Below are 25049 nucleotides of genomic sequence, written 5' to 3' on the forward strand. Positions count from 1 at the left end.
TAACATAAACTAAGAAAAATAAATATTAAAATTTGAAAACTTACTTAAATAAATGGTAACTGATATAGAAAAATGGAAAATAAAAAGAAAATATTAAGTTAACAAAAACTAAAACATCTAAAAGGGAAATTCACTTAATATATAAAAGAAGAAACTTTCTAATAAATGAAGTATTAGGTGACTATAAATAGTTGTCTAGAATTCCACAAGTTTTCAAGATTTACTTTGGAAAAGAGAGAGATACTGAGAAAGAAAAAAATATATTTACGCAATGGTGGCTTCTGATTTTTCTTTGGTTTTTGATGGTCTAAGAAAAGATTTTTAAAAGAATGAAGTTCTTGCAAGAGTGATCCACTTTTGGGAAGCACGGAACATCAACAAGGGTGTGCCAAATCAGATTTTTTGTTTATTATTTTTAAAAATGTCAATATTACCAAAAAGTTGTTTATTTCAAACTAAAATATAAATTAATATCAGATAAGGTAAATTTACAAAAGTAAGACATTATAAATAAGTTAACTTAATATATAAATATTTTTCGAAACTTAAAATAAAATATAAAATATAAAATAATAATAAATTTTAAAAATACAAGACTTTCAGAAAAAATATAATTAAATAAATTTAACTTATGATTTTCAAATTTTAGGCTATATAATATATAAAAGTTGAAGCTTTAAGCCATTGAGAGCGTCCACAGAGGATTTAAAACCACCAATAAAAATATGCAAAATCAGATTTTTTGTTTATTATTTTAAAAAATGTCAATATTACCAAAAATTGTTTATTTTAGACGAAAATATAAATTAATATCAAATAAGATAAATTTACAAAAGTAAGACACTATAAATAATTTAACTTAATATTTAATATTTTACGAAACTTAAAATAAAATATAAAATATAAAATAATAAATAATTTAAAAATACAAGGCTTTCAAAAAAATTATAATTAAATAAATTTAACTTATAATTTTCAAATTTTATGCTATATGCTAATGAAAATATTGACAAATATCATATACTATTTATACGTTGAAAGTACAATAATTGAGAATGTTCACATAATATTTTTAAAACACCAAAATATGCTAAATCGTCATTTTATTTACTATATAAAAACTGACAGCTAAAAAGCCATTGAAAATATACATATAGGACAGGACTATAAGCAATCAATCAAAATATAAATATAACAATTTTAGTTTACTATTTTTAAAAATGTTAAAATTTCCAAAATTGATTATTTGGATACAAAATGGAATTAAGTGTCAAAAAGGCAAACTATTAGATAATTAATTAAATGGAATTGGCTCATATATATATATATACAAATTATTTGGAAATTTAACATAATTCTATATTATATAAAAGTTCATTATTATAAAAGAAATTTGAGGCTATAAGCACTAAAGGTGTCCACACAGAATTTGAAATAATCAATTATATTTTGAAAAGTTATTATTTAAATTTTTATTTTCAAAAATGTCAATATTTCTAAAACAATTTTCATTTAAAAATAAAATAGAAACCAATATCAAACAAAGAAACTTAATAAAAGTAAAACATTATATATAAACTCATTTAATATATTTTTTCAAAAGAAACTGATGGAAAGTGTGACAAACCTATGGTGCTTCTCGCTACAACAATGAACCCAAGGACATTTAGAGGTTTGTAATCTCACACATAATTATTGTTGCTTATTTGACGTTCATAGTGATATAATTTATTAACCATATCACCTTTTTAATTGCATTGTGTAGACGTATTTTGTTTGTCCTCCACTTCTTCTACAAGGATTTTTTTGGATAATGATATTGAACCAACTAATGACTATTTGACATGGTGAGTACGCTCACATGAATGTACTTCACCATATTATATTTAGTTTTCTTATTTAATATCGTAACTATCTAAATTTATGTTACATGTCTGATTTATGTTGATATTTTCATTATAAATAAGTTAACTTAATATTTAAATATTTTACGAAACTTAAAATAAAATATAAAATATAAAATATAAAATAATATTATTTTATATTTTATATAAATATAAAATATAAAATAATATTCTATACTATTAAAAGTACAGTTTTGAGGCACCAGGGAGCGTCCACCTCATCGAAAAAAAATTCGTTAGAAATATGCCACGTGTCATTATTATTAAAAAAATAGAAAATAATTAATAAGTAAATATGAAATATAAAAAAAAAAATAATAAGTAAATGTACATATAACAAATAGAAATATTACATCTATACTATATAAAAGTTGAGGCTATAAGCCATTGAGAGCGTCCACATAGGATTTAAAACGACCAATCGTATTACGACAAATCAGATTTTTAATTTTTTTTAAATGTTAATATTTCCAAATTCTTTTTTAAAACGAAATTAATATTATATATATAACTTAACCTAAAACAAAATATTAAAATTTTCATTTTTTATAATTTATTATTTTTAAAATGTTAATATTTCCAAAAAAATATTCAAAAAACGAAATTAATATTATATATATAACATAAACTAAGAAAAATAAATATTAAAATTTGACAACTTACTTTAATAAATCTATACTATATAAAAATGGAAAATAAATAGAAAATAGTTAAGTTAACAAACAAGAGAATATATAACATGAATATAAAAATGTCATATTAACATGAATATATAAGAAAAAAGTTCAGATTTTTAATTTATTATTTTAAAATGTTAATATTTCCAAAAAGATTTAAAAAACGAAAATAATATTATATATATAACATAAACTAAGAAAAATAAATATTAAAATTTGAAAACTTACTTAAATAAATGGTAACTGATATAGAAAAATGGAAAATAAAAAGAAAATATTAAGTTAACAAAAACTAAAACATCTAAAAGGGAAATTCACTTAATATATAAAAGAAGAAACTTTCTAATAAATGAAGTATTAGGTGACTATAAATAGTTGTCTAGAATTCCACAAGTTTTCAAGATTTACTTTGGAAAAGAGAGAGATACTGAGAAAGAAAAAAAATATATTTACGCAATGGTGGCTTCTGATTTTTCTTTGGTTTTTGATGGTCTAAAAAAAAGATTTTAAAAGAATGAAGTTCTTGCAAGAGTGATCCACTTTTGGGAAGCACGGAACATCAACAAGGGTGTGCCAAATCAGATTTTTTGTTTATTATTTTTAAAAATGTCAATATTACCAAAAAGTTGTTTATTTCAAACTAAAATATAAATTAATATCAGATAAGGTAAATTTACAAAAGTAAGACATTATAAATAAGTTAACTTAATATATAAATATTTTTCGAAACTTAAAATAAAATATAAAATATAAAATAATAATAAATTTTAAAAATACAAGACTTTCAGAAAAAATATAATTAAATAAATTTAACTTATGATTTTCAAATTTTAGGCTATATAATATATAAAAGTTGAAGCTTTAAGCCATTGAGAGCGTCCACAGAGGATTTAAAACCACCAATAAAAATATGCAAAATCAGATTTTTTGTTTATTATTTTTAAAAATGTCAATATTACCAAAAATTGTTTATTTTAGACGAAAATATAAATTAATATCAAATAAGATAAATTTACAAAAGTAAGACACTATAAATAATTTAACTTAATATTTAAATATTTTACGAAACTTAAAATAAAATATAAAATATAAAATAATAAATAATTTAAAAAATACAAGGCTTTCAAAAAAATTATAATTAAATAAATTTAACTTATAATTTTCAAATTTTATGCTATATGCTAATGAAAATATTGACAAATATCATATACTATTTATACGTTTAAAGTACAATAATTGAGAATGTTCACATAATATTTTTAAAACACCAAAATATGCTAAATCGTCATTTTATTTACTATATAAAACTGACAGCTAAAAAGCCATTGAAAATATACATATAGGACAGGACTATAAGCAATCAATCAAAATATAAATATAACAATTTTAGTTTACTATTTTAAAAATGTTAAAATTTCCAAAATTGATTATTTGGATACAAAATGGAATTAAGTGTCAAAAAGGCAAACTATTAGATAATTAATTAAATGGAATTGGCTCATATATATATATATACAAATTATTTGGAAATTTAACATAATTCTATATTATATAAAAGTTCATTATTATAAAAGAAATTTGAGGCTATAAGCACTAAAGGTGTCCACACAGAATTTGAAATAATCAATTATATTTTGAAAAGTTATTATTTAAATTTTTATTTTCAAAAATGTCAATATTTCTAAAACAATTTTCATTTAAAAATAAAATAGAAACCAATATCAAACAAAGAAACTTAATAAAAGTAAAACATTATATATAAACTCATTTAATATATTTTTTCAAAAGAAACTGATGGAAAGTGTGACAAACCTATGGTGCTTCTCGCTACAACAATGAACCCAAGGACATTTAGAGGTTTGTAATCTCACACATAATTATTGTTGCTTATTTGACGTTCATAGTGATATAATTTATTAACCATATCACCTTTTTAATTGCATTGTGTAGACGTATTTTGTTTGTCCTCCACTTCTTCTACAAGGATTTTTTTGGATAATGATATTGAACCAACTAATGACTATTTGACATGGTGAGTACGCTCACATGAATGTACTTCACCATATTATATTTAGTTTTCTTATTTAATATCGTAACTATCTAAATTTATGTTACATGTCTGATTTATGTTGATATTTTCATTATAAATAAGTTAACTTAATATTTAAATATTTTACGAAACTTAAAATAAAATATAAAATATAAAATATAAAATAATAATTAAATTAAAAAATACAAGGCTTTCAAAAAATTATAATTAAATAAATTTAACTTATAATTTTCAAATTTTATGCTATATGCTAATTAAAATATTGACAAATAGCATATACTATTTATACGTTGAAAGTACAAATAATTGAGAATGTTCACATAATATTTTAAAAACACCAAAATATGCTAAATCTTCATTTTATTTACTATATAAAAACTGACAGCTAAAAAGCCATTGAGAATATACATATAGGACAGGACTATAAGCAATCAATCAAAATATAAATATAACAATTTTAGTTTACTATTTTTAAAAATGTTAAAATTTCCAAAATTGATTATTTGGATACAAACTGGAGTTAAGTGTCAAAAAGGCAAACTATTAGATAATTAATTAAATGGAATTGGCTCATATATATATATACAAATTATTTGGAAATTTAACATAAATCTATATTATATAAAAGTTCATTATAAAATAAATTTGAGGCTATAAGCACTAAAGGTGTCCACACAGAATTTGAAATAATCAATTATATTTTTGAAAAGTTATTATTTAAATTTTTATTTTCAAAAATGTCAATATTTCTAAAACAATTTTCATTTAAAAATAAAATAGAAACCAATATCAAACAAAGAAACTTATAATAATAGTAAACATTATATATAAACTCACTTAATATATATAATATTTCGACATTTAACATTCAAATAAAATATAAAATAAGAATTAGTTTTTGAAAATGCAAGGCTTTTAAAAATTTATAAATAAATTTTTACTCATGGTTTCAAAGTTTAGGTTATATGCTATTGAAATAACAGCTATACTATATATAAGTTGAGGCTATAAATCATTGAGTATATTCACATATTATTTTAAAACACCAAAATATGTTAAATCATTATTTTATCTATACTATATAAAAGTTGAGGCTATAAGTCATTGAAAACATCCATATAAAATTTAAAACCACCAATAAAATATGAAAATTATAATTGATAAATAGAATTCAACATAAGGCAAACTAATAAATAAATCATTAAAATGGAATTGACTCATATATATACTAAATATTTGGAAATTTAACAAAAGAAGAATTATAATAAATTATAAAGAATACACGATTTTTACTTGCAAGAACACAAAAGAAAATATACTCTTGAAAATAAAATTTCAAAAAGTGTATTTTCAAAATAAATTAGAAATCAATATCAAATGTATTTTCTTTAATAATATCCAAATCAAAAATCGCATAATCCTCATGAACAAGGAACACATCAAGAAATATATGGTTTGAAGTGGATGAATAATAACATTGAACGAAAACGAAAAACTCTGCAGTGGAGAGTAAATCATACAAGCCGAAGACAAAATCCGATAGATAAAAGTATATCACACCAGAAAATACTGGATATACTGTTCTCTCTAAAAATGTTAGGTAAGAGAATAAAGTAAGAGGCCCAAGCCACAATTTATTTATGAAATTCAATTTTTTTTGATCAAACAAAAGAAATTAACAATTTAATTTATCCATTAATATTTTAATATTAATCAAAACTATTATCTTATGTTTTGACAAATATTATTTTAGGCAGTTACAGTCAAAATATTCATAGAAACTAACCAAATAAACTATACTGAAATCAATTTAACATGGTGTGATTTACAAGATTTTTAAAAATTATTATTTTTAAAGCAAACTACATGATGAACTCTTATAATCATTGATTCATTAGTCTGATTCACCTCATAAAACATATAAAATTTACGATGCTCTTTGTTGAGTTATGTCGAAGAAAAATATTTAGAGCATAATGTTTATAAGGTAGATTAATAATAAAGAGCCTAAGCAAGCACGTCAAATAAGTTATTAAGATTTTAAATAAAATTTATAACAATAAATTAGCATGAAAGATAACATAAAAGAATGATAGAAGGAACAATCAATATGAATTTATGAAAATAAATATACTATCTAAGTATTATAATCAACAAACTAAAAACATACAAAATTACAGATTTTGAACATTAAGAAAAAAAGTCTCAAGATTACAATGAATACGCTATCTAAGATTTTTGCTATTTTATTGTCAGTATTTAGCAACTAGAAAAGAAAAACAATTATCAAAATTATGTAAAAGTTTCAAAGTATCCCAAAAATCTTCATGTAAACACCAAAAATCAAATATTGACTATTGTACCAAAAAATAAATTATAATATATTACATTATATGATCATACAAGCTTAACTAAAATACAAATTATTAATTACATCAAGTAGATAACTCTAATACTATAGATTCTAAATTTTATTAATTCACATATTATTTTACATCAAGTAAAGTTTTTGACTATTAAGAAAAATTAGATATTATGCAAGATAGTTTAATATTTTATGTTTTTTAAACACTTTAATCGTTTATGTAGTCAAGTAAAATATATGTAAAATATTTCACAAAATATTAAAATGTATTGGCAGTTTACATGCATCAAGAAATTTATATAATATTTCAAAATACAAATTAACATTTTTCAAAAATTATGAATATGTTTATAAACATAACTATTACATTTAGAATTCAAAAAAACTAAATAACTAATAAGAGGGTATAGTTATAAAATAAACATAATAAAAAAATCAACGAATCATGTTTCAGATAAAAAAAATTATATAAATCAGATAAATAATTAGTTTTAAAGTTATTATAAAAGTAAAAAAAAAAATAATACAGACTCGCGCGTAGCGCGAGTATAAAATCTAGGATTAATCTATACTATAAAAGTTGAGGCTATAAGCCATTGAGAGCGTCCACATAGGATTTAAAACGACCAGTCAAAATATGACACATCATCCTTTTAATTTATTATTTTAAAAAATATTAGTATTTCTAATTTTTTTTAAACGAAACTGATAATATATATAATTAAACTAACAAAATAAATATTAACATTTTACAGCTTAATTAAATAAATGGTAAATGTTAGAGAAAATTGGAAAATCAACATAGTTAAATTAACAAATTAAGAAACTCGACAAATCAGCAACATAATTTATTAATTTTTAAAATGTCAATATTTCCAAAAAATATTTAAAAACGAAATTAATTTACATATATAGCTTAAACTTAAAAATTAATAGTTCACATCTTACTTACATATGCTAATTATTACAGTAAAAAGGAAAATAAAAAGAAAATATAAATATCTGCAAAATAAGTATTTATTTTTAGGTATAACAAATACTTTAGATTTTTGTGTTAGTTAATGTATTATTTTAAGTTAATTTACCATTTTTTGTTATAATTTAATTTGTTATTTTAAAAGTATCATTTATACAAGAAAATGGAAAACTAAATTATTAAAAATGAAAAACTAAATTTAAAGTCAATGAATAACAAAAATTTAAACATCTGAAAAGGGAAAATCACTTAAATACAAAAGAAGAAACTTTCCAATATATGAAGTATTTGGTAACTATAAATAATTGTCTAAAGCTTGAAAAAGTTTTCAGGTTTAACTTGAGGGGAGAGATATTGAAAGAAAACGAGAGACTTACACAATGGTTGCTTCTTTGTTGATTTTTGATGATCTTAGAAATTTTTTTACTAATAATGAAGTTCTTGCTAGAGTGGTTTACTTTTGGGAAGGATGTAACAAAAGTTTTTCTAAGATCATCAACCTTGGGATACAATCACCTTTTTGTTACAAATAAGGTATAAAGAATTTTATTTATAAATTATCAATCCAAAACTTTATAAGCAGTGTATATTGTTTGACACAAATTTTTACAGAGAGGAACAATCCACGCTTTCATACCAACTAATTGAATAGTATGAAGGAGATTTAAAGACTGATGTAATCTACATGATAAAGAACTTCTTGGTCATCAACAACAAAACAAGTTACAAAGTGACTTCTCACAAATTCTTAATTCAAATCATATTTTTAATTTGTTATTTCTAAAATTGTAAATATTACAAGAAAATCATTTAATATAAAATAAAATATAATTTGATATCAAATCAGGTAAATTTATAAAAATATTAGGTGTTTTCCTGCACCATGTGCAGTAAAAGAATTTTAAAATATTTTTTAAAAGATAAATATAAATTATATTTATTTTTTATTAATATTATAAATTTTCTTTTTTCTTATCAATATTTTAATATAAATTTGATTTAACTGAACATTAAAATTAAGATAAAATAAATTTTGTTTATTTTGAATTATATTTAAGAATGTGCATGTATATATTTAAAATTATAATCTTAGGTAGATTTTTCTATCTATTTATTTTAATTAAATATATTAAATAAATATGTAAAATTTCAGAATTGTCAAAAATTAAAATTAAACAATATTTATAAAATCTGTAAATATATATTTGAAACTAATGATTTTACGATTTAATTTGATTTTATGATTTAATTTTATAATTTTCTAAAAAATATGTATATATTTTTGAAATATTTTTAATTTAAATGATATTTCAAAATTTGAAATGCCATAATTGTATATATTTATTTTAATGATGATTTATGCGTTCTTGCCATATTTTAAAAAGTCTAAAGATATAAATTGATAATAAATATAATATATGAGTTATTACCATATTTTAAAATTTTTATCAAAAATATAAATTAACATTATATATAATTGTCATGTCATATTAATCTATAAGACATGTCATCAATTTTAGTAGCTATGTCACAATTATTAATCTAGGTGTTTTCATGCACCATGTGTAGTGATGAAATTTTTTAAACTTAAATTTTATATTTTAAAATGTAATTTATTAATATTATATATTTTATTATTTTGACTAATAATTAATACAAATATCATTAATTAAGCATAAAATTAAGAGAAAATATTTGTTTTTTATTTTAAATTATATTTAAGAATATATATGTATATATATATAAAGTTAAAATCTTAGATAAAAAATTATTTATTTCATTTGGTTAAATTATTATATCAACTTGTACAAAATTACTAAAAATCATATAAAATTGTATAGTTATCAAAATTTAAAACTAAATAATATTTATATAATTTGTAGATATCTAAAAGAAACTAATGATATCACGATTTATTTTTTTTAATTCAGAAAATTTAGAAAATTTTAGATAATAAAAAATTTATTATTATAAAAGTAAAATTATATAATATTTCGAAATTCAAAATATCATATTTGAATATATTTATTTTAGTGATGATTTATGAGTTATTACCATATTTTACAAAGTTTACCAAAAATATAAATCAATATTAAATGCAATATATGAGTTATTGTCATATTCTAAAAAGATTTCCAAAAATATATAGTAGCATTAAATGTAATTGTCCATGTCATATTTAACCATATGACATGTCATCAATCTTAATGGCCACGTCACAATTTTTTTGTGAAAACGATTGTAGAGAAGACATGTGGCAAATCACTTCTCAAATATAGACTAGGGGATAAATACTATATATAAGTTAACATAATCTATAATATTATTTTCGAAAAGTAACAAATAAATAACAAAATAATAATAATTTTAAAATAAAAGATTTTCAAACAATTATAACGATATAAATTTAAATTTAAACTCATAATTTTCAAAGTTTCAGTTAAAGACTACATCATTAAAAAATTCATAAATAACATATACTATATATAATTTGATTATATAAACCATTGAGAATTTCCATGCATTATTGCCAGACTACCAATCAAAATATGATAAATAGTTATTTTAATTTATTAATTTTAAAAATATCAATATTACCAAAAATCATTTATTTCAAAATAAAATATAAATCAATATAGAATAAGATGAAATTACAAAAATATAATACTATATATTAGTTAACATAGTATAATAGTTTTTTCAAAATTAATAAATAAATAAAAAAAATATTAGTTTAAAAATGCAAAACTTTCAAACAATTATAACTATATAAATCTAAATTTAAACTCATGATTTTCAAAGTTTAGGTTATATACTGTTTTAAATATTCATAATAAATAACATGCACAATATATAATTTGATATTATAAATCATTGAGAATGTCTACATATTATAAATCATTGAGAATGTCTACATATTATTTTAAAGCACCAAACAATGCCAAGATCGTTTTTTAATTTTCTATTTCTAAAAAGTTAATATTATCGAAAACTTTTTATTTCAAAATAAAATATAAATAAATTTTAAATAAGTTATATTATAAAATTAAAAACATCATGTATTATTAACTTAATATAAAAAATGTTCGAACATTAACATAAAAATAACAAACAAAATTAATAATTAATTTTAAAATGCAATACTTTCGAACAACTATACCTATATAAAACTAATAACATGATCTTTTAAAGTATAGGTTATATGCTACTGACAATATTCAAAATATATATATTATATATAATTTGTTGCACAAAATAATTGAGAATGTCCACATATTATTTTAAAGCACCAAAAATATGCCAAATTACCTTTTAGATATCATCTTACAAAATTTCAAGACTTTCAAAAATGTTTCTTTCAACATAAAAAGGAAATCAATATTAGATTTAGTAAAAAAGAAAAATAATTAAAATCAGTTTGATTTTAATTATTTTAAATGATAAAAAAATAAGAATCTAAAGCAATTTTAATTACATACTGAAAAACATATGATTTAAAAATTGATGCTATTTCCTAAAAAAAAGAAGTCAGTATTAAATTTAGTAAAAAAGGAAAAATAATGAAATAATAGAAAGTAAATCTTAGGATAATATTATTTATAGTGTTCACATATAATTTAAAAAATTCATGGCAATAATATACAATATCAGCATTTTAATTTTATATTTAAATATTAAATGTCAGAAAATTATTTATCTCAAAGTAAAATAAAAATAAGACAAGGATAATTTTTAAAACAAAAGAAATGAAATTAAACAAAAAAACTTATGTAAGGTCATATATTGTTAAACATGTAGTTTATCTATGTGTTTTCAAAGCGTTTATCTATGTTGTTTCAAACTGACTTTTATCAATCAAATGAATTAACATATTTATTTACTAATCAAAAATTAAAATTTGAATAAAATTTTTACATAAATATTTTCAAGAATAATAATCAAAATATTCATTAAGCTAATAAAAAAACATTTTTATGGAACAACCCTAAAATAATACTACCAGATATGCATTCAATAGAATTAAAAATGAATATTTCAATTACATATGCACAAAATATATAATAGTTATAATTTTATTGTAAAAATTTGGTAAATACAAAGTAAAGTTAGATATTGTGCATCTGCATTAATTTTTGTATGTCCTTCAAATAGAAAGATAGATAAAAATATAATAAATAATTATTATAGTGTAATATTAATTAATATGACTATAACAGTTAATATAATTTTATAAAAATATTATTAAAAAATTTAAACACATTTATAAATATACAACAAATTTACATTCACAAAATAAGATATTTTTTGGGTCAACAAGAAGATATCTAAATATTAGTTATTAAAGAATATAATGGTATAAAAGTCTAAATATGAACAATAATAAAGCACACATTGAATAAAGTTTCATATAAAATGCATATTATCTTAATATTAGTATACAATGATACTAATTATTAATATAGACTCGCGCATAGCGCGAGTTGAAAATCTAGTTCTAAATATATAATTGACTTGTGTCGCGATCTTAATAATTACTAACTTTGAAAAACCAAAAAAAAATGATTTAATAATTAAATTATTTAATAGTAACTTTATTTAGAATTAATAATAAATATTATTTAATAGTAATTTTCCATTTTTAAATTTTAGAAAAATATAATTACAAATATTATTTGATAGTAATTTTCCTTTTCTAAAATCTTAAAGAAAAATGATCTTACAACATTTTCTGTATCTTATAATTATTTTAAACCCATGTTTAAAAAATATATTATTAAATAATTATTTATATGAAAATATTTGTTTCTTTACAGTTTTTTTATTTAAGACTTTTTGAAAAAATGAAAACTAACTTTTAAAATTCTTTTGGTTTAGTTTTTTAAAAAAAATTGTTATTTAACACATGTCATAATCCTAATTATATAACTGACATGTGCAACTATTAACTTTGAAGAACCAAAATTTATATAATAAGATATATATATTTAAATCTAAATTATAATTATATTTGATTTCTCATGCTCTTATTGATAAAAAGAGCAGAGAAACTCTCATTTGATAAAAACATAATATATAAAATATCTATGCTCCTTTTTTGGCTAAAGAGGAAGAATAAGAGATTGACACTCAACTTTCTGCTCCATAAGATCCAAAAATATCCTTCATGATCCATGGTTTAACAAGGTTTCTCTATTGTGTTAGATTTGATCGATTTAATTTATAATGTTCAATGTTTAAATTTAGAAAAGTGTTAAAAGTATTATAACACTATAAAGTTTTACAACTCTGAATCAAATCAGCGATAATACTGAATATGCCCACATATCGCTTTTACTTTTATAACTAAATTTTGATATAGATCGACATCACTGATTGTTTAGCATAATCACACTCACAACTAAATGAAAATAAAAGAAAATTTACACACAAATTATATCACGGAAAAAAACTAATACATCACATCTTGCTGTACCGCGGACCGGCCATATGTAAGCAAAACTCTCTACATCCAATTTCCTCCTTTATAACTTTCGAGATCTCCTATCAAAATCACTTAAATGGTGCAAGTGTTCAAGGCATAAAGTTGTAAGAAAAAAATCCGGTGAATATACACACTTTCTCGAATTTTGATTTAAGAAGATAGGCATTTGTTCAAAAAAAAAAGAAGATAGGCTAAAACGTTCATACGAACCTCACTAAACAAGTTCTTATATTTAATCATATCTCTATTAGCCTGTCCGTAAAATGTATTTTCTCACATACATTATAGAATTCCTAATGGTAACTAAATATGTGACTCTCAAAAATGTTGCGACTGTTCAAATAATACATTCCTCATTTTAAACAAATCGCAACATCATCAAACGACTACTACAAAATCACCACACCATTATAGAACTACTACAAATAGAATTATCTTATATCATAAATACTATTTTTGGGTCAAAACTCTAAGTGTGAAACTTAAAATTAGTTTTTAAACAAGAAGATAAACACTGTTCAACATAATAAAATAGTTTTATTATAAATTTCTGTCTGTAGGGCGGACAAACTCTAGTAAAATATATATGTTTTATTTACATGATAACAGTAGTATAATCTTTCATTATATAATTAAGAAGATATCAACTTTCTATTAGTTCTTCAAGAGTATACCTATGTAAGAACATCAACATTTTTATTACTTATAAATGTGGGTCTTATAACTTTTATTAATGAATAAAATTTCACTTCTTAACTAGTAAAACTGTAAAAGAAGAAAAAGTATAAAATTTGATGAACTAGTAAAAGTTATTCATAAAGAATATTTATATATCTAAAATACCTTGACCTAGGTAAAAATTTGTTTGGGTCCGTAAAAGTATATAATATATAAGTAGAAATAAATGCCATTATGTAATTTATATAGTATGTAATAGTCTTCGTAATTGAGTAATAATTAGATCTAACCATAGTTCTAATGATTCAAAACTAAACTAGTGTATTGTGTTATGTATAACGGATTAGATCTTAACCATAGTCTAATAAATTCAATATTAAAAGACCGGGTATAGATGATTGATTAAGTTTATTTCAATAATTCATTAATTACTGGGTCGTGATGAAACGCAGTTGAGATAATAAGAAAATATAAATTTGATGAAGTTGACCATCATAAACAGTAGATGATTAATTGAAGGGTCTTAATTGAATTGATCCAGAGTTAGTGCATCTTGCAACCAAAAAACTTTGCAATGGCTGATTTTCCCTCCTCTTCCCAAGTAGTCTCTAAACAATGGCAAGTGTTCATCAGTTTTAGCGGGCAAGATCTGCGCAATAACTTCATTAGCCATCTGGAGGGTGCTTTCAAGCAGGCTGAAATCAACTACTACATAGACAACAAAGAGACCCCGAGCGAAAGCCAGAATGTCATTTTCACTAGAATCCAGCAATCACAAATCGCATTACCAATCTTTTCAAGCCAGTACGCTGAGTCGAAGTGGTGTCTGAACGAGCTTGTTGAGGTAATGAAACAAGCGAAACAAGGAAAACTTAGAGTCATCCCAATCTTCTTTAACGTGACCCCAAAGGATGTAGGAAGTCCATACGGAAGTTTTGGCTGTAAGGTATATGTAGAAAGTCAACATAATCCATCTTCTCTGCCCATTTGGACCGCGGCTTTAAAGTCTGCGACAGGCAATATTGGCTTGCTTTTGAAGAACTATAGGTATTTAAAAGAAAAAACAAGAAAAACTATTTTTTGATTCATCATTTAATCTTGTCTCTTATCCTAGAATCTTATTTTAGTTTATCTCACTTGTATTGTAGTAACGAGAGGTTGCTCATTCAAGAGATCGTTTCCTCGGTCAAGGAAGTGCTAGATCGACTACCAAGCTTACACAATGTGATTTCTAGGGAGATATCACCGGTAACTTCTGGTAGCAGTAGTTCCTCTGAAAAGTCTTTATTTGATGATGCCATGAATCACCGCATAAAGCAACTGGCAGAAATGATAGATTTTAGTTGCGACCAAACTCAAATTGTTGGAATTGTCGGGATGCCTGGGATTGGTAAAACTACTCTCGCTAAAATGTATTTCGACAATTATAGCGACAGGTATGTGTTTAACAAGATTATCTCGAACATTCGTGAGATGGTCCAACTGAGAGGGCATCATTATCTGGAGTCCGAGCTTCTGAAAGGTCAAGAGTTAAATGACGAGGCTAAAATTTTCTCAAAGAAAATTTTTCTTGTTTTGGATGATGTAAGCCAGAAGAAGCACATAGAGTTTTTACTCCACAACAGAAGACGGATTAGGAAGGGGAGCAAGATTGTCATTACAACGCGCGACAAGTCATCGATAGCAGAATTGTTTCCCGAAATTTATGTTGTCCCTCCTATGAACGATACAGATGCCTGGCAGCTCTTTAAGGATCATGCCTTTAAAGGTGGAGTCTCTAGTACCACCGGGAACTTTCCCAAGCTGACCCAAAAGTTTGTGGATTATGCTGGAGGCAATCCACTAGCCCTCGTGGAACTTGGAAAGGAGCTTAATGGGAAAGATGAGGCTGAATGGGCGACGAGACTAGAAAACCTGCCATACAAGTGCAATGTTAATATCAGTAGAGAATTAAGAATCAGTTATGAAGAACTCACTGTTCAGCAGAAGGATGCGTTTCTCGACATAGCTTGTTTCTTCAGATCAGAGGAAGAAAATTACGTAAAGTGTTTACTGGATTCTGAATGTGGTGATGTTGTTAAAAAGCTTGCTGAAAAGTTTTTCGTTTGTATCTCTGGGGGAAAAATAGAGATGCACAATCTACTATGTGCATTTGGCAAAGAAATTAGGTCCGGGGAAAGAATGTGTGATCATAGGAAAACTACTGCAATTCTAAGAGATGCCGTTCAGCAGGTACATGAAATGATCTCAAGTCCTATAAATACTTCTTATGCACTCTGCTAACTTCTTTATGTTATGATTTGTTACCAGGAAACAAAATATGTGAGAGGTATTTTTCTAGACACATGCACAGAAACAAAAGGAATACCAGTAGACCGTGAAAGATTTACCGAAAAGTTCAACCCAATGAATCTGCGGTACCTCAAAATCTATGACTCTCACTTTCCAGAGAACTGTAAAGTATACTTGCCCGAAAGACTTGATTTCCCCTTCGAAAAGATTCGATATCTCCACTGGGATAACTTTGACTTGGAGGAGCTTCCATCAGACTTCAACCCAAAAAATCTTATTGATCTCAGGCTGCCTTACAATAAGAAGATCGAACGTGTTTGGGGAGCTGTTAAGGTGTGTCTTTACGAGCATTTTCATACTTCATTGGTCTATGATCTTGGATGTATCCAATGAAAATCAATGTTCACATACATGTGTTTTAGAAAAAAAAATATTAATCTTTTTAACCAAAACATGTAGCGTAGTATTTTTGTTAGAATAGATATACATGTATCTTTTGATATGGTAGTTAGTTAGGACCAGTGTTATAAAAATGGCTATAGACAATATAAGGGAAACAATCTTTTTAAAAAAAAAAAATAGGATTTTGTTTTTTGAAAATTGGTTAATACTTGTGAATATCCCTAATGGATCTAATATGTAATCCCAACATATTTATTAACATCCATGTATATTCATATACTCTATTATTGGTATCCTACAGTCATTGATTGAGTTCAAACCCATATACAGTATTACATATGGTACTGACAAGTGACAAACATTTTCCTTCTTTCGGTAAAATGTTAAACTTTACCGTTATCGTATAAACTATTACAGGAACTGCCCCGATTGAAATGGGTGGATCTAAGCCATTCAACTAAGTTGACTGACCTGTCAGCATTGTCGAAGGCGTTTGATCTTCGAAGACTGAATCTTAAAGGCTGCACGAGTCTGGAAAAGTTGCCAGAAGATATGGGAAATATGAAAAAACTTGTTTTTCTGAACCTCAGAGGATGCACAACGCTCTCCTCTCTGCCAGAAAAGCTGAACTTAATCTCTCTCAACACGATCATCCTCAGTGGTTGCTCAAGCTTTAACAAATTTGAGCTGATTTCCAATAATCTTGAATTTCTTCATTTAGATGGCACTATAATCTCCACTCTTCCTCCGACCATCCAGAACTTCAAGAAACTTGTGTTGTTGAACTTGAAAAACTGCACAATGTTGGAGTCTCTTCCGGATTGTCTCGACAAGTTGAAGGCTCTTGAAGAACTTATGCTCTCTGGTTGTTCAAGGCTTAGGACTTTTCCTAAAATTAAGGTGACCATGGAAAATCTACAGATTTTACTACTTGATGGGACCTCAGTTGAAAAGCCACTTCAAGATCAACTCGAGATGAATGGCCTATCCATGCTGCGGCGTCTGTGCTTAAGCAGAAATGATATGATCAAAAGCCTGCAACCTTGCATCAGTAAACTCTATAACTTGCAATGGATGGACTTGAGGTATTGCAAGAATCTCACATCTCTTTTAACGCTGCCACCTAATCTTCAGTACTTAAATGCACATGGTTGCATCTCGCTAAAAACAGTAGCGAGTCCTTTAGCTCTACTTTTGCCAACGGAGAAGGGTCCTTCCTCATTTATCTTCACCAACTGCGAGAAACTGGAGCACGTCGCAAAAAATGAAATAATATGCTATGTTCACAATAAGACCCGGATCTCATCAGATGCATTGAATCGCCACAACAAGGTATTTCTCCCGCTCTAGCTCCACTCTTTTACTTTTTCTTTTCTATTTATAACTTGGAAATTTCTCATGTTGTAATTATTATCTTATTAAATTATGTTATATTTTATATTATAGATAAATTTATTAATTTATCGTGTATTAAATTATAGAGTTTATATTATATTTTTGATCTTTTAATAATTATGTTATATTTTGTTTACTATGAAGGGTCTTGCTTTTGAAACTTTGGCTGCCACTTGCTTTCCTGGAAGTGTAGTTCCTGCATGGTTCGATAACAAAGCTTCTGGAGCTGTGTTAGAGCGAGAGCTGCCTCCATATCTGCGTGACAATGGGTTTGTTGGCATAGCTTTATGTGCTGTTGTCTCATTTAAAAACTACAAAATCCAAAACAACAACTTCATGGTAAAATGCATATGTGAGTTGAACAATGTCGAGAAGTCTTCTAGCTTCTTCAATTTCCATATCGGAGATTTATCCGAGACAGACAATCAACAACAATGCAGGATCAAGTCTACCCACGTCTTTATTGGTTTCACCAGTTTGTTCAACGGTGAGATGAGGCGTGTTCCTACTAAAGCCTCCATCAGATTTGAAGTCACAGATGGTACTTCTGAGGATGCAAAATGTGAGGTGCTGAAGTGCGGTTTCAGTTTGGTTTGTGAATCTGATAACGGTTCTTGGCATGCAAACGCTGAAGCAAATCAATTGGTTTGTGAACCTGATAATGGTGTTAGCGATGCAAAGGCTGACGCAGTACCAAAAGACAATGGTTCAGGCGCTGATGGAAGTTCAAGGGGAGATGAACTCAGACCAGGCGAAAGTATATTTGTTCGTCTCTGGGGAAGAACGAGTTTTTTTGATCAGTTGAGAAGAGGGTTAAGGTTATATTGAATCCAGATTCTGGGGAAGATTGAAATGAAAAGCTCGGTTACAAGGATCAATTCTAAGAAAGCAGTCTCGGGATGGGACAAAGGGTTTAAAAGCAAGTTGTAACCACTCCAAAACCCATGTGTTATTTCAGAACCGACCACTTGAGATTTTGATGCACCATGAGAAGACAGAGAACGCATGCCTGCAACTAATTCGCCTTCTCGGAATATTAATGTAGTCTTGGACAAGAAGAAATGGGATATTAACTTGAGTTGGATGTTGCTTTATGTCTCTGTCCTTAAGTCGTGCTCTGTTTTGTCTGTAAAAACAAAAAAAAAGGTGTTATTGGTTCATATATTTTAATGAATTTGAAAATCTAAGTCAAATCTAGTGTTATTGGTTCTATTTTTTAAAATCGAATTTAAAATCTAATGTTATTGGTTCTATGATTTAAAAATAGATTTTAGAATCATGTATTATTCAATAATATATATTTGTTTACGGATTTGATTTAAATATGGATTTGAGTGGATTTATAAATAATTATAAGAGTAAAATACAAAGGAACAAATATTAACTGAAACGTTGTTATTTTGATTGGATTTGTGTTATTCATATTTTTTTATATTTTGTGCCCTAATTAAGCGTCAGTTGATATAATTTTATTATTCTATTGTGATTCCGGCAACTAAAACGGTGGCTGCGAAAAAAGATAAAGTGGTGGAGTTTTCTTATTGAAGTCTCCACTATCAAACGAGTTGGCACGAAACGTGTCCATCATACAAACATAGTGAATTACTGTGTAACAAATAATAGAAGCAATCACATATCAAGAAGAAACACTATCAAATGAAAAAAAAATTATATTTTGTCAAACTTAGCAATGTCTTCACGATTGTTTTGATAGGTTCTTAAACTGCTTTTGTCAAATTTATACATTAAACATGAATTAGATCTTGTAAAACTTATTGTCGGAGTATATGTTTGAAGAAGCCATAACTAGAACTTCAATGGTAAATCCATTTATTTTTATTTTGAAATCTATATCATTGATTCTGGAAATCTATTTATTTGATTTTAGAATCAATAGATTTGTCAAAGATTTCTAGATTGAAAAGAATTTCAAAATCCATTAAACTACTCGAACCAATAACCCCCAACTGTTTGAATATCTGTTGGAGTGAGCGTGTGAGAGATAAGTGTAAAAGATTAAATACTAGTTTTAGTATCATGAAAGTCTGCTTCATTTATAATCTTTTGAAGTTCTTGAACTATCAGTTTGCCAAGAACTCTAGGAAATGGAGTATTTCACACCAAACCTGAAAGAGCTATATCTAGCTGGAACTGGATAAGATAAACACCATCGTCCACAGAAAATATCACAGGACTTGTTTTTGGAGGATTTTAATCTACCTATGCACCTGCCACTGGAGAGAATTGTAAATTTGTAACCAACCTTGTTGCATCTGAGGTACACCAAAATGAAGTAAGTACATCTTCTGATTCCCAAAAGGAAAAACTGCTGAAGAACTACAAGATGATCTCAAGGAGAACTACAAACAAGTGTATGGAAAGTTAGTGAAACTTATAGGAAAACATGCACAACTTATGACACTTATTGTGAAGAGACCAAGGATTCCATTAGCTCTCCGAGCATTTGGCGAGGAGCTTCATAGAAGAGACAAGGACCTCTTGAAAGCTAGACTTATAACACTTATTGTGAAGAGACCCAGGATTCCAGTGAAGAGATTAGAAAGTCTTGAGAACTTATAAAAATTGGAGAAAAAAAAAAGTGGGAGGGTGATTCTCTGCTGACGTGGCAAGGGAGATTTTGGAGCGATTAGGGTTTTCTGGTTTTCTACTCACGTCATCGATGGCCGGGCCGCTTCCGGCGCCGGACTTAGCTGAATTTCCGCCGTTGGGGGATAAAGACAGCGCGAGCAATCCAGTCAAGGGGGTAAAGAAGCCGTCGTGGGTCGCTATGGCTCAATCGGGCTCTGTTTTGACAGAACACGTTCTGCAGTATGGTTCAGAAGAAGGGAAGAATTTTGTTGAGGTTCCGGATGGAGTAATCGAAAACATGGTACCTCTATGGGAGGATCTAATTGAAGGGAAATTCATGGATACTGCACCTCACGTTGCAAAGATTCATGCCATTGTGAACAAAATTTGGCCTTTGGGTAATCAATCTATAAGAATAGAAGTATTTGAAGTAGATTCGACTACCGTAAAGTTCAGAATAAAGGATGCGAATATACGTGCTCGGACCCTGCGACGCGGAATGTGGAACATAGCAAATATCCCCATGGTTGTATCAAAGTGGTCTCCGGAAGAGGAGGAGGAAGTGGTGGAGATCACAACGATACCCATGTGGGTTGTCTTAAAACACGTTCCAAGACAAATGTTCTCATGGAAGGGTTTGGGATTCATCGCTAGTGCAGTGGGGAAGCCTACAAGATTGCATCCAGATACAATTCTCTGTAAGAGCTTCGAGGAAGCAAAAGTATTTATAGAAGTTGATGTGACGAAGGAGCTACCGAAATCTCATCACTTCAGGTCAAAACTAGGAGTTGAAGCTGATGTTACTTTTGTCTACCCTTGGCTACCACCAAAGTGCAATATCTGTACCAAATGGGGCCACTCGGGGAAAACTTGTGGAAGTAAAAAAATTCGTTTGTTAAAAAAGACAGATGGAGCAATGGAGACGGTTGGTGAAGAATCTAATCAAGAGAAACCGATCACTGAAATGACTGAAGCATCCTCTGTTTTGGCCATTGTACCCGAAGGAGATGAGGAGACAAACAGTGTTGGAGAAGCAATACTAACTGAGACAGTAGCAACAAGTGATGTGGAGAAAACAGTGGAGGTAGTAGGTGAGAAAGGAGATGGAGGAAGTAAGCAGAAGGAAGTGGGTAAAGAGAGAGAGGAAGTTGCAGAAGCCCAGTTGAATAAGTTGACTGATACAGACAAGGAAAACTGGTCAAATGTATCACCAACTAAGCAAGGTCGTTCAACATTGAAAGCAACAAAGGAGGACAGCATCACTAGCTCGCCTTCCGGGTTTGCCGTTCTGGAGAATGAACAAGAGGAGTCTGGAACTGTTTCACATACTGAAGAAGATAGTGAAGAGGGGGGGATACTAGAGGATCAATCCCGTGGGGATGCTGAAAAGCATAACAATATAGAGAAATCAAAACAGGAGATAGGAGATGGTCAGAATGCTCGGAGAGTATCTACACGACACTTGAAAAGTACAACCAGAACCGCATCAGAAGTGAAGTCCCAAAGTACAAGCAACTTAGCAAGTACTGCAGGGAGGAAACGAACTACCAAAAATCTTTAATATGTCGAGTTTCTTTTAGAATATTCGAGGTTTCAACCAAAAAAAGAAGAATTCGATTGTGAAGAGTTGGGTTCAAGGCAAAGATTTCAAATTTGGAGGGTTGTTGGAAACAAGAGTAAAGGAGAGCAAAAGTGAGAGAATCTTATCTACAGTTTTCAGAGACTGGAGTACGATTTCAAACTATGAGTTCAATACGCTGGGGAGAATTTGGCTTGTGTGGAGCTCGGATGTTCGTGTAACACCTTTTTTCAAAAGTGGGCAGATCATCACAGTATCCATATCGATAGAGGGAGCAGAGGAATTCTTCTATTCCATTGTGTATGCCTCTAACGATGCAGAAGAAAGAAAGGAACTTTGGAAGGACCTGAAACTACACCAAGATTCACCTATTATTCGACATAAGCCTTGGATAGTGGTTGGTGATTTTAATGAAACTTTGGATATGGAGGATCATTCTTCTCATGAGACTGCTCCTATGGTTACTCAAGGAATGAGAGAATTTAATGAAGTCGTGCAATATTGCTCCTTCTTGGACTTGCCAGCGCATGGACCTCATTACACTTGGTGTAATAAGAGATCAGAGGGTCTTATATCGAAGAAGATAGACCGGGCTCTCTTCAATGACCACTGGTTAGCTGCTGATCCTCAGTCATACGCTGTATTTGAAAGTGGGGGATGCTCTGATCATCTCCGCTGTCGCATACAAATCAAATCAGAGCTTGGCCGTCCTAAAAGACCGTTTAAGTTTGTTAATGCAATTACACATTTGGAGGAGTTTTCCCCGGCAGTGGGTCAGTATTGGGAGTCAACTGAACCCATATTCCTCTCTACATCTTCTCTGCACAGATTTTCTAAAAAGCTCAAGGGATTAAAGCCGGTGATCCGTGACTTGGGGAAGAAGAAACTAGGGAACCTATCGGTCAAGGCTAAAGCTTCTCTTGAAGATTTGTGTCTTAAGCAAGAAGAGAACATGAGAAATCCAAGTGATCAGAACATGGAGGGTGAGAGTACTGCGTATAAGAGATGGGATTTTATTTCTGGCCTAGAGGAAAGCTTTCTCAAGCAGAAGTCGAAGATGCATTGGCTAGATGTTGGTGATAGGAATAACAAAGTATTCCATCGGGGTGCAACAATGCGTGAAATTGCAAACACCATAAAGGAGATAAAATGTCCCACTGGTATTATAGTAACTTCGCAGGAGGAAATTAAAATTGAGGCAGAGAGGCACTTTCGTGAGTTTCTGCAGCACAGGCCAGAAAGCTATGAGGGTATTGAGGTAGCCGAACTTCAAAATCTCCTATCCTACCAGTGTACTGATATGGAAAAGGAGAATCTAACCAAGGAAGTTACTTCTGATGAGATCAAGACAGTGCTGTTCGCGATGCCTAATGAGAAATCACCGGGGCCAGACGGCTATACTACATAATTTTACAAGGCATCATGGCCTATTATTGGAGCTGATTTTGTCATGGCGATCAAGAGTTTCTTTGAGAAGGGTTTTCTGCCTAAAGGTGTTAACACTACCATCCTCGCCCTTATTCCGAAAACAACAGGAGCAAAAACAATGAAGGATTATCGCCCCATCTCACTCTGTAATGTTCTCTACAAAGTGATCTCAAAGATCATAGCTAATCGCCTCAAGAAGCTTCTGCCTCACTTCATCAGCCTCAATCAATCTGCCTTTGTACAGGACCGACTCCTCATTGAGAATCTTCTTCTTGCTACAGAGCTTGTAAAAGACTATCATAAGGACTCAATCTCAGAAAGATGTGCGATAAAAATTGATATCTCAAAGGTTTTCGATTCAGTTGAATGGACCTTTCTCTTCAATACCTTGACGGCTATGGGGCTTCCTCCAAATTTCATTCATTGGGTTTCACTCTGCGTGACCACTCCATCTTTCTCTGTCCAAGTGAACGGTGAATTGGCAGGTTTTTTCAGGAGTGATAGAGGCTTGAGACAGGGATGTGCTCTCTCTCCCTACCTGTTCGTTATCAGTATGCACGTACTGTCTAAATTGCTTGATAAGTCTGCGGCTGAGCACAAAATTGGCTACCATCCTAAATGCAAGAACCTGAGCCTCACACATTTGAGTTTTGCAGATGACATCCTTGTTTTCTCGGATGGTAATTCGCATCAATACAGAGTGTCCTAGACGTGTTTGACAAGTTTGCACACATCTCCGGGTTGCTGATGAGTGTTGAGAAGTCTACAATCTACTGCGGTGGTATGAAAGAGGACAAGAGACAAGCTATTCACGACCAGTTTCACCTTGAAGTTGGCATGTTGCCTGTTAGATATCTTGGGCTCCCCCTCTTGACAAAGCGAATGGGTAAAAGTGATTACCAAACTCTCATTGAGAAGATAAAGAAACGTATCAGTCTCTGGACAAATCGTTTCTTATCAATGGCAGGAAGATTGCAGCTCATCAAATCTGTCCTAATGAGCATCGCAAATTTTTGGATGTCTTCGTTCTGTCTCCCGGGAGCGTGCCTGAAAGAGATCAATAGTATATGCTCTGCGTTTCTCTGGTCTGGACCTGAGCTAAATACAAAGCGAGCAAAGATTGCTTGGGATGTAGTTACGCTCAAGACAAATGAAGGGGGTCTTGGTCTTCGACCACTGAAAGAAGTAAATGTTACTTGCTGTCTGAAGCTGATATGGAGAGCCACTTCTTC

General features: G+C 28.3%; 2 protein-coding genes across 2 annotated transcripts; both read left to right on the forward strand.

Moving 5' to 3' along the window:
• Window positions 1-14706: 14706 nt before the first annotated feature.
• On the forward strand, window positions 14707-19339 carry LOC108850442 (disease resistance-like protein CSA1). The gene is made up of 5 exons (XM_018623975.2): window positions 14707-15179; window positions 15281-16364; window positions 16443-16757; window positions 17244-18158; window positions 18366-19339. The coding sequence occupies exons 1-5, from the start codon at window positions 14707-14709 to the stop codon at window positions 19047-19049; spliced, it is 3471 nt and encodes a 1156-aa protein (XP_018479477.1). The 3' UTR covers window positions 19050-19339.
• A 1562-nt stretch (window positions 19340-20901) lies between these two features.
• Window positions 20902-23797, forward strand: LOC108850443 (uncharacterized). The gene is made up of 2 exons (XM_057008010.1): window positions 20902-22333; window positions 22449-23797. The coding sequence occupies exons 1-2, from the start codon at window positions 20902-20904 to the stop codon at window positions 23795-23797; spliced, it is 2781 nt and encodes a 926-aa protein (XP_056863990.1).
• Window positions 23798-25049: the final 1252 nt, after the last annotated feature.

This window comes from Raphanus sativus, chromosome 4, assembly GCF_000801105.2.
Source record: "Raphanus sativus cultivar WK10039 chromosome 4, ASM80110v3, whole genome shotgun sequence".
NCBI classification, from domain to species: Eukaryota; Viridiplantae; Streptophyta; class Magnoliopsida; order Brassicales; family Brassicaceae; genus Raphanus; species Raphanus sativus.